This window comes from Fukomys damarensis, unplaced genomic scaffold (genome assembly GCF_012274545.1).
Source record: "Fukomys damarensis isolate Sample0158 unplaced genomic scaffold, DMR_v1.0_HiC HiC_scaffold_17, whole genome shotgun sequence".
NCBI lineage: Eukaryota > Metazoa > Chordata > Mammalia > Rodentia > Bathyergidae > Fukomys > Fukomys damarensis.
The window spans coordinates 64018610-64028555 of NW_022900929.1; the positions used below are offsets into that span (position 1 = coordinate 64018610).

At 32.2% G+C, this 9946-nt stretch overlaps 1 protein-coding gene across 1 annotated transcript; it reads right to left on the bottom strand.

Annotated features, from left to right (window-relative positions):
* Positions 1–9339: 9339 nt before the first annotated feature.
* LOC104868027 (V-type proton ATPase subunit e 1-like) lies at positions 9340–9723 on the bottom strand. Its single transcript, XM_033765341.1, has one exon. The coding sequence runs from the start codon at positions 9597–9599 to the stop codon at positions 9354–9356; it is 246 nt and encodes an 81-aa protein (XP_033621232.1). The 5' UTR covers positions 9600–9723; the 3' UTR covers positions 9340–9353.
* Between the last annotated feature and the right edge of the window lie 223 nt (positions 9724–9946).

The following is a 9946-nucleotide window of genomic DNA, read 5'->3' on the forward strand; positions in this document are numbered from 1 at the left end:
ATATATATGTATATATATATATTTTTTTTTTTAAACAAGGTCTTCCCATGTAATTGAGACTGATCTGTAACTCACTATGTAGGCCAGGCTGGTCTCAAACTCACACCCATCCTCGGGTCCTTGCACTTGAGAGGCAGGCAGCAGAACCACTGAGCTAAATCCCTGGCCCCTGAAGCTATATTTTAAAGGAATTATAACTTGAAAATGTTAGAGGTTGGAAAATTTTTGGAGATCTTACTGGAATAAGAACAGAAATAAAATTTTAAGGATATACAAAAGAAAATTGCTTTACAGATAAAAAGGAAAAACAAAAGAAAACAAAAAGCAAAAAAAATAAAATCCCCACAAATAATCATGCAAAAATACTTTTGAAAAGTCTGATAAATTTGTAACCTGAGTTGCAAAGTCAGGAAACATAACAAATAGTTGAAAATAAGAGCATAAATGTTTTTTGGTTCTTGAATACTCTTTGCGAAAACATTTTAAAGTGTGTTCTCTTGTGATATTGTAACATACTACAACTAGTCAACTATAATATTCAAGTATTTCAGAAGTTGGTGAATTAATAAGTTTTGTGTAATGACTGACATCACCGATATGTCATGAAAATGTATCAATTTACTGTTTATATACTATGCTATTACAAAACAAAATATAGTACTGAAGTCATTTATAATTGGTGCTTGATAAATTTTGTGATCATAATATTTTGATCTGTGCCATAAGCATGTCGGTGAAAATATATCAATTTGGTATTCACGTGCTATATTATTTTGAGAATCTGTATAGAATATAAAGAATGTGATATTTAGATATGATATCCTTAAAACTTTTATTATGATTGTGCCTTTTTTGGTCATTTGATAGATCTGAATTTCTTTGGGGTATTCTTAAAACTAATGAAATATTAGCAAAGAATAATTGTAAGATTCTAATTATAAATTGCATAAAACTGATATCTTCAAATATTAGAAAGACTGATATTTTTTTAAAGGCACAATTCTTTACCCAATGCTTTTCTTGAGTAAAATAAGAACATTGTAAATATTTTGCAAGTTATTCTAATATAATTATATAAAATCAGAATTGTCTAGAAAGATAGTGAGCAATAAATAATTAAATAAAATTGAGCATATATCTCTTTCACAGCAAATGAAGGATTTTTTTGAAATTTAAAAATCCTTTTTTATTAGTACATGCTTGCAGTACATAAAATTATATTTGTCATGAGAAATTAGTGCATAGTTAATTAAGGTTTATCAGCAAGATTGGTATTAGATTCAAATAACTAAGCTGGACATCGTGGTACAAGCTTGCAATCACAGCAGTCAGGAGGCTGAAGTGGGAAAAATCTCTGTGAGTTTGGGATACATAGTAAGCCCAAGGTCGAATCTCATAGGTATGAATCTCATAGCAAAAAATTGTCTCAAAACTAACAAACAAGAAAAAAGGGCAAACAAAAATATGTTAGCAAGGCATAAAATGACAGATTGAAAAATAAAAATTACATGTATTTCAGGTGCTCAACGTGATGATTTGATGTGATTAATACAAGCAAACTTATTAACAGATCCATTGCCTCATATTATTAATTTTCAAGTGTGTGGCTGTGTGACGAGAATGCACAAAAACTATTATTTTAGCAAATTTTAAATGTAGAATGCATTTTCTCAGTGTATTTCCTAGCCATGTTGCTCACTAACATCTCCAGAGCTTATCTCATAACTGCAGCTTTTATCACTGGACTAACTTGCCCACTTCCCTGTCTTCCGCCCACTCTTGGTAACTACTCTTTTGCTCTACCTTTCTTTGAATTCAATTTTTCTGTGGACTCAATGAGGAAGAACAATTCTCAGTGCGAGAGGACACCATTTAATCAACCAGGGATCCAAATTAAATGAGAAGAGCTGGAGAGGGAGTTTTGATTTCTGTTGCAGAGCCTGGGTTCTTTGTCTCACTGAGAGTTTCATGCTAATGGACCACTGAGTTCTCAGAGCTTTGGCCTGAGTCTGAGATATATACCATCAGCTTTCTTGGCTCTGAGACTTTGAATTTATTTACTTATTTTTTTGTTTGTTTATTTATTTATTTATTTTTGGTACCAGGGATTGAACTCGGGTCCTTGCACTTGCAAGGCAGGCCACTGGAGACTTTGAATTTAAACTGAGTAATATTACCAACTTGCTGGATCTCCAGCTGGCAGGTAAACTATTGTGGTTCTTCTCAGCTTCCTTCTCTGTGCAACCAAGTTGCCTAATGTGTCTCTTCCTCTCCCTCTCTCTCTCTCCCTCTCCCTCTCTCCCTCCCTCCTACTGTTTCTATCTCTTAGGAAAACACTAACTCATCATATAAATGATGTCATGCAGTATTTCTGTGTCTAGCTTACTTCACTTAGCATAATGCCTTTCAGGTTCATTATGTGAAGATGATTCATAATGATTATGAGAAGATAATTTCTTGTTAGAGTTTGAGTCAATAGGATTTTCTCATTATTTTCAACACATTATTAGTTCTTGATGCATGACATTTTCTTCTACAAATGAGTGCTTAGCAATAATAATGAAAGACCTTATAGAGCTGAAGTCTGATGTTTGAATATTTGCCTTTATATATAAAGGTTATATCTACCTAATAAAAACAGATAATTAGGATAGTTTGAAGTCATAAGGCAACCCCCAAACCCATGTTCTACTTTATTATCTGGATATTTTATACTAAATTACCTGTTCTACTTAATGATAGCAGCTGTCATTTTATTCAACAAGCCTATGCTAACAGCTATAAATAAATTAATTGAATTAATCCTGGCTATTCATATAAGATATGTAACATTAACTTTGTTTTACAGTTAAAAAACATGTAAAGCACCTATTTTATCAGAAATAATAGAATCAGAAATCACTAAAACATTGAAGACTGGCATTTTTACTCAGAAGTATATGTTTTAAGATACTATTACATATGGTTTCCATCCAACTGGCTAATATTTGAATAGCAGATGCTTTCCTAATAGCACTCAGCAATAAATTGGGAGCATACCTTTAAACAGTTGGCTCACCTCCTGGGTTGTTTATTCAAACCTGGATTTCAAAGATGCAAACTCCATTCCTAATTTTGACAACTGAATTTGTTTCTGTAATATATTTGAAATGTGTAAGCAGCTCTCAATATAAAGTGGTTTTAAAACAATAACTCATGTTAATCATGTTTTTTATGGAAGTAGTTACTATACTTAATAATGCTGGTGGCTTATTAAATCAGCAAGTTGTTTTAATCCTTTCTGTTATCAAAGTTCTTATTATATTTAATAATGCTAGAAGCTAAGTTATTTTCTATAAGTAGCATCATTTTGCTAACATCTATAAAGCATCCCCTCTATAAAGACTTTTGCTTATTATTCACAACCAGCATTTCTATACAACTATTCTCTTCTGGTTTCATTGTTATTTTTCTCTAAAATGTCTTGCTATTCTTTAAAATCATCTTTTCTTTTGTATTCAAAATCTTGTATTATTCTATATATCTTCATATTAGATACAATTGTCATTGATACCTCTTCTAAAATGTATTATTGCATTTTGAAGACATAAAAGATCCATGTTTAACTGCTCTGAATTTTATTCAAATATGCTAGGCTTCAGAAGCTACTAAATAGATTATTTGTGACAGCAAAGAGTCATTTTGAATTAGATACTGAAAATAAATTAGAGTAACTCTAAGACTACTTGTAGGTTCAAACTCAAGCTTTTTTGCATGAAAGGATATTACATATAAAGAGTAACTATATGACTGGTTAAGTGAAAGTTGAAAGATACTGACTTTTTTTAGTAATAAATTCAATATTGTGCTTATGGAGCTTTATTACATAAACTTTAATTAAGTTTGTTATATCAAAACTTATAACCTGTTTCTTATTTAATTGAATTAGGTTAGCTATGGGTTAATTTAGTAAGTTTATTTTCATGGGCAAGTTAAATTACTAAACTTTAATTTACTTAACCACTTAATATGATATTCAAAACAACTTGAAAAAGGCTTCAATAGATTTTATAATTAAATTTAATTAGAATTATCATTTCAGTCTTACCAAAGTTGGTAATAATGTAAATAAACTATATATGTATATTAAGTTATTTCACTTAAGTACATTTACTTAATGTAAAATAACTTTCAATTATTTAATTTTTATCAGCATTATAGATGATGCCATTGAGTTTCTTGCAAAGCTAATTTAATGCATAATTTGTGCACAATTTATGTTGTATTTACTTTATGTGAATGTATACATGTGTACCTGTGATTTTATATATATATTATATGTATATATTTCCTAGAATTTATCAGATGAGAAATTACCAGGACATATTTGAGTACACATGCTTAAAATTTTGTCATATAAAAAAGTAATTATGCTTAAAGTTATGATATAGAATTAATAAAATATATCTTTTATCTTATAAAATGATTTCTAACATGTGAAAGAAAATTCATTTAATAAAAGGAAGAATCAAACCCAATAAAAAGACAGTGACTCATGACTCATGTGGATAATTAGCAGGAACTGTTCCCTGAATTCTAAAATCAGTGCTTTTACCCAGTTACATAAGCTTGAGTCCACACGATTTTAAGACTGTTTTGTAAATCTTTGCTGCGACAACAGAATGACTGAATAATGCTGAAGTTCAAAGATATCTGGTTATTGAGTTACTTGTGGAAATGAGCATCGCGTATGTACCAGCACATGGAAACTATTTTACATGTACAGTTTGGCTATACATCATAAATGTCTCACTGTCTCAAAAGATAGTTTCATAGTGTTGGATGTTTTACAGGTTTTGAGTGAGAAAAACCTAGAAATAGACTAACTTTAAAGTTTCCTAAGGTACATACTTTGGAAGGTCCTATGTCTATATGAAGGTCCTTATTGAAGATTCATGAATATATATATTTGCATGCTTATATCATATATTATTATTCAAAAATATATGCTATTACTTTTAATACTCATTATATCATTATATCAATTTTTACAAATTGATCTCAAAGTTATCTTCTATAATTTATGTTGAAAACTTTTTCATTGTTACAACTGTCTAATTTTTCATTGATTATACCTTTTTTTTTTTTTTTTGGTACAGGGGATCTAACTTGGAACATTGTGTTTTCAAGGCAGGCAGGGAAATCACTGAGCTCAATCTCTGACCCATATACCATTATCTTATTGATTTTCTTATGTCATAATTTTTTTCTGTATTGATTACTCATTTTATTCCTTCTCACTCTGTCTGACATATACCTATTTTTGCCATCATGCGTTCTGCATTCCTCTAAATCTGTCATCTTATCAATCTCAAAATTTCAAAAGTTTCAACTACAATATGTGGTTGTGATTACCAACATTTAATTTTTTTTTTTCGTACCTGGGATCGAACTTGGGACCATACACTTAAGAGGCAGGCAGTGGAACCACTGAGCTAAATCCCTGACCCATGATTACCAATATTTAAAATATAGACAGTACTGTCTTTTCTCCTTGACTGCAGTACTGTTTCCAAGCACTTGGGTGTTTTATTCAGTTCAAACTTTAATATACTCCAAATGGAACACAGGTTTTCCTATCTGTTGCATCTATTTTTTCTATTTTCTGCTTCATTTAACCGTTGAGATAAAAATTTCATGCTGCGTTAGAAATAACTTTTCATGAACTCCTATCCTGTCTCATCGTTTTCATGCACTAGCATTACCAATGCAACATTTCTGGACAACACTTTAAATATTTTGCTTATTTATGTGTTTATTGAAAATAATTTCTGTGAATCAAATATGTAGCTTATTTAAACATAGCTCCATATTTTTTCCAGGTTGCATTTCTTTTTTTTTCTTTTTTTTACCAGGTATCAAACAAATTATGTTTCTTATACATCACTTAAATTATGCCACTTTTTTTCAGGTAGATTTACATGTTGTACCATATACTGCTTAAGGATTCAAGGGCTAAGTTAATCTGAAATTGCAGCCCATAAGACCTTTCCTAACTTCACCTTATCACTTCAATAAACAAATACTATATTTCAGGGAACAGCTATGTTTTCACATAGCCTTTTCTTGCATTGTACTCAGATTTTTTCTTATACCTCTTTGGGCATATTTTCATGATCTTGGGCCAGGGATGTAGCTCAGTGGCGCCACCTGCTTGGCAAGAGCAAGGTCCTGAGTTCAATCCCTGCTACCTGAAAGGAAAAAAAAAAAAAAAGATCATGATCTTGAAAGACAAACTACACAGTATTCTCTTTCTTGGTATCCACATATGGAGACAGTTTCTTCACAGAGGAATTCCTATAAGAATCCCTATAATAATTTCCTGTAAATTTTTTTAATTTTTTTTTTTTTTTTTTTTTTTTTTTGGTTAGCTTTGGTTTGGTATGGGAACATGAATACATATAAGTCTGTACTTATGAGCTCTAAACAGATACATTTGGAGAATGTAGATATATTAAAATGTAAAACTGCAGGCATTTTCATGTACAAAATAGGATTTGTGTCAATATTTGCTGTTGAAAAAGTGCATGAAAAATACTTAAAACTGTATAGGCCTGATTACAGTATATTTTTTTTAAGGATCAATAGAAAATTCTAAACACTTCCACATGAATTACTTCTCTCTCTTAACATGAAAACTGGATATATTGAAACATATGCAAGAATGTGAAAATTTTGTAAAATTGTATAATGGAAATTTTATATGAAAATTGTGTAGCATGTGTTGAAAGTACATAGAATAAAGTCCACAAAATAATATCAGTTATTTTACGAAATTACTTTTGATTTTTACCTACAGTTTATTAATATCGATTCATATCTATGGAAATATATTTTATCTTGCCTAAAATAGGCCTTTCAGTACTATTCTCCATTCACATGACTTTGTATGTTGTTTAATTAATTCTAGAATTCCGCTATTTCTTTCTATATTGAGTAGTATTTCTCCTGGGATTCCTTATATGGATATGTGTTGAATAGTTTTCCTAAAAGTAATGTTTTATTCATCAATAGTTTTTACACTTTGATTTAGAGTAAGATCAGGTTATTAAAAAATATAATTGAGTGCTGTTGTTGTAGCTCCACTGGACAGTGATTACAGAGCTGAGAGAGAAGCGATCCAAAGCACACGCACACACACAATTGCAGATGTTGATACTGCTCTGTTTCTACCTCTTAGTGAGTTGAAGATGTTTCATGAATCTCCATCTTTCTTATTTTAGTAGCTATTTATACGATTCTTGGATCACAATATCAGACTTCCAAACATAGCAAACTAACTATATATTCTCTTGTCCCATCTCCACAATTCATTTAAAATTTTTTTCTGCAATTTTTCTACTTCTTGGATGATTTAGAAAAGCAACAAGAAACCTTATACATGACAGTGAAACTCTGCCTTCTGCCTGAGTCTTTTTGGCCAGTTCTGACTTCTCTTCCATCTGCCCAGTTCCGCTACCTAAGCTGTCGGCACACTCAATAGGAAGGTATGTGATATAAAGATGTAATTTCACAGAATAACAAAAAAGTGTACAAATACTATGATAAAATGTAATGACATAAAATGCATTGATTGTAAAAATATGTGTATGTTATAGAAATTGAGGGCTGGACATTTAGCTCAGTGGCACCACACCTGCCTAGCAAGCACAAGGTCCTGAGTTTGATCCAGAAACAAAAACAAAACAAGAAAGAAAGAAATTGAGAAGCGAGGAGGAAAGGTAAACTGCTAAACTATGAAACAGCTTGTTGGAAGACGACTTGTTGAAGCTACCGTATCTATCTCCAAAAGACTATTATGTTCAATATAAAACATAAGGAAAACCAGGAGTAAAAGCAAAATAAAAGAAAGTAGTTTTGAAAGTATTAGGAGCACCAATTCCAAGAATCTGAATTATATATATTTTGACTCTGTTTCTTAAGGTGAAAGAAGAAATTATCTCATTCAAATAGTTATCATTACTAACAAAAGAATATGAATTCATGAAAATATGAACCTTTTTCCCAGAAAAAAAATTCAAGTAGCATGATATGGTTACCTTCTTTAAGCTCATTTTGAAATGTAACAGAGATTGTCCTCAATGCCTCTGGAAATAATTTTTGTTCTTGATAAAGTAACTACAACATGGGGTGTGATTAAAATGCTTGAGTCGGTGATTTCAGCCAAGGTAGCCATTCTCTTATATTACACAAAAGGTTTTGGGGGATTTATTTATTTATTTATTTATTTATTTATTTATTATTTTTGTACCTGGGATAGAACTCCGGTGGCAGAAACACTGAGCCAACTCCCTGGCCTAGAGATTTTTTTAAAACTTTGATCCATTCCCATGTCCATTTGGTTATTTCATGATGCTACTCAGACTTTATTGTAATGGTTCATTTTTACTTTTCCTCACAACTCCACTATTTGTCCATTTTAATCTCTTGTACTTATTTTTGGACTTCACAATCTGTTTTAGAAAAGGAACAACAACAAAAAAAACTACTGTTTTTAACTGACACTAATACTCCACATCCTACTGCAGTGAAAAACAGTTGGCACAGAAGAAATACACGGCAGTCCTTTGAAAGATTGTTCATATTTGTACTTCCAAAATGTCAAAGAAAATATTATGCAAAGGCAGTTGCTTCTTGCATCCAATAAGGAAACATTTTTTCTTCTCCTTTTTGATATAAAACCTCTTTTCTCCTGAAATACATGCTGCCCATTTTCTCCTGCTATGCTGAGATATATGTTTCTGTTCAATGATTTTCATAAGTAGAACACATTGCTTTGTTTTAATTTTTTTCATAGAAAGCAGAAAAATACTCAAAAGAAGGCAAGCCTAAGAAATTCATCCTAAAAATATAACTTGCTGTAAACTCTCTGGGACAGATCTTTCTGAGCACAATCTCCAACGGACAGCCCCACTGGAATTTCATCTGTCTTGCAGCCATTTTCCAACACATTGCTGATTCCTATGTTGTGAGCTGTCAGGAGCTATCTTCATTCTAATCCGCAGATGCCAAGGCAAGAGTAACAGAGTGCAGAAAAACAGCACCTTCTCCCTCAGAAGAGTGCATATACATTTTGTACAGTTGGCACAGCTTAGGTTAAGGAGGCACATCTTTCATCAAAATGAAAAGATGAAAGAAAAAATACTGCATTGCAGAAAAAGATCTTCAAACAAGGTGTGAACTTAATTTAAGGCAGCTGATGCCAAAAATAGGCGAGTCAAAGAAGGCGGTCTGAGTTTGGAGGTGCTTTTGCATCTAGAAGGAATTTCCTTTGTGACCTCAATGACCGGGCCCCACGGAGGGCGGCTTCTTCCTCAAGGCAAACGAGACCTCAGATACCAGCTAGTTTCATTTTTCAACTGTGGTCCAAAGAGAGGGTTGATTTGGGCCAGAACTGAAATCAACCAAAAGAGACAGCAGCAAACTGAACAGGTCACCAACACTGTGACGATAACCCGCCGGTTGGGACCTTTAAGAATGAACCAGGGCACGACCAAGCCGACGAAGCCCCAGAACACACTTATCACACCCAAAGGCACCATGAGGCCGTGATACGACATGATGGCCGCAGGAGCTGCCAGCCCCTGCCCAGGAGCCTCACTCTGGTCCAACCCGGAAGTGTCAACCGCGGGTCACGTGTTGTGTTAATTGTTTTAATCACTTTTTTTTTTTCCATCAAGAACTAGCCCAAAAGAGTTTTTTTAATATCTTAAATTCACTTTAGGCTTCATGAAGAGTTATTAATGTTTCAAGAAATATTACATACCGTTCAAAATTAAACTTGAAAGATCTTCAGAAGACATAATTTTCATCATTAATGGAATTTCAATACTGGTGAAGCATCAAGAAGGTAAAATAAACTCTATTTGGATTACAGAAAAATTAAAGACTGTAGGTGAAATCTGCC

What these genes read in the sequence shown, in the direction of transcription:
- LOC104868027 (XM_033765341.1), bottom strand. Translation starts at nt 9,599, where the DNA reads ATGTCGTATCACGGCCTCATGGTGCCTTTGGGTGTGATAAGTGTGTTC.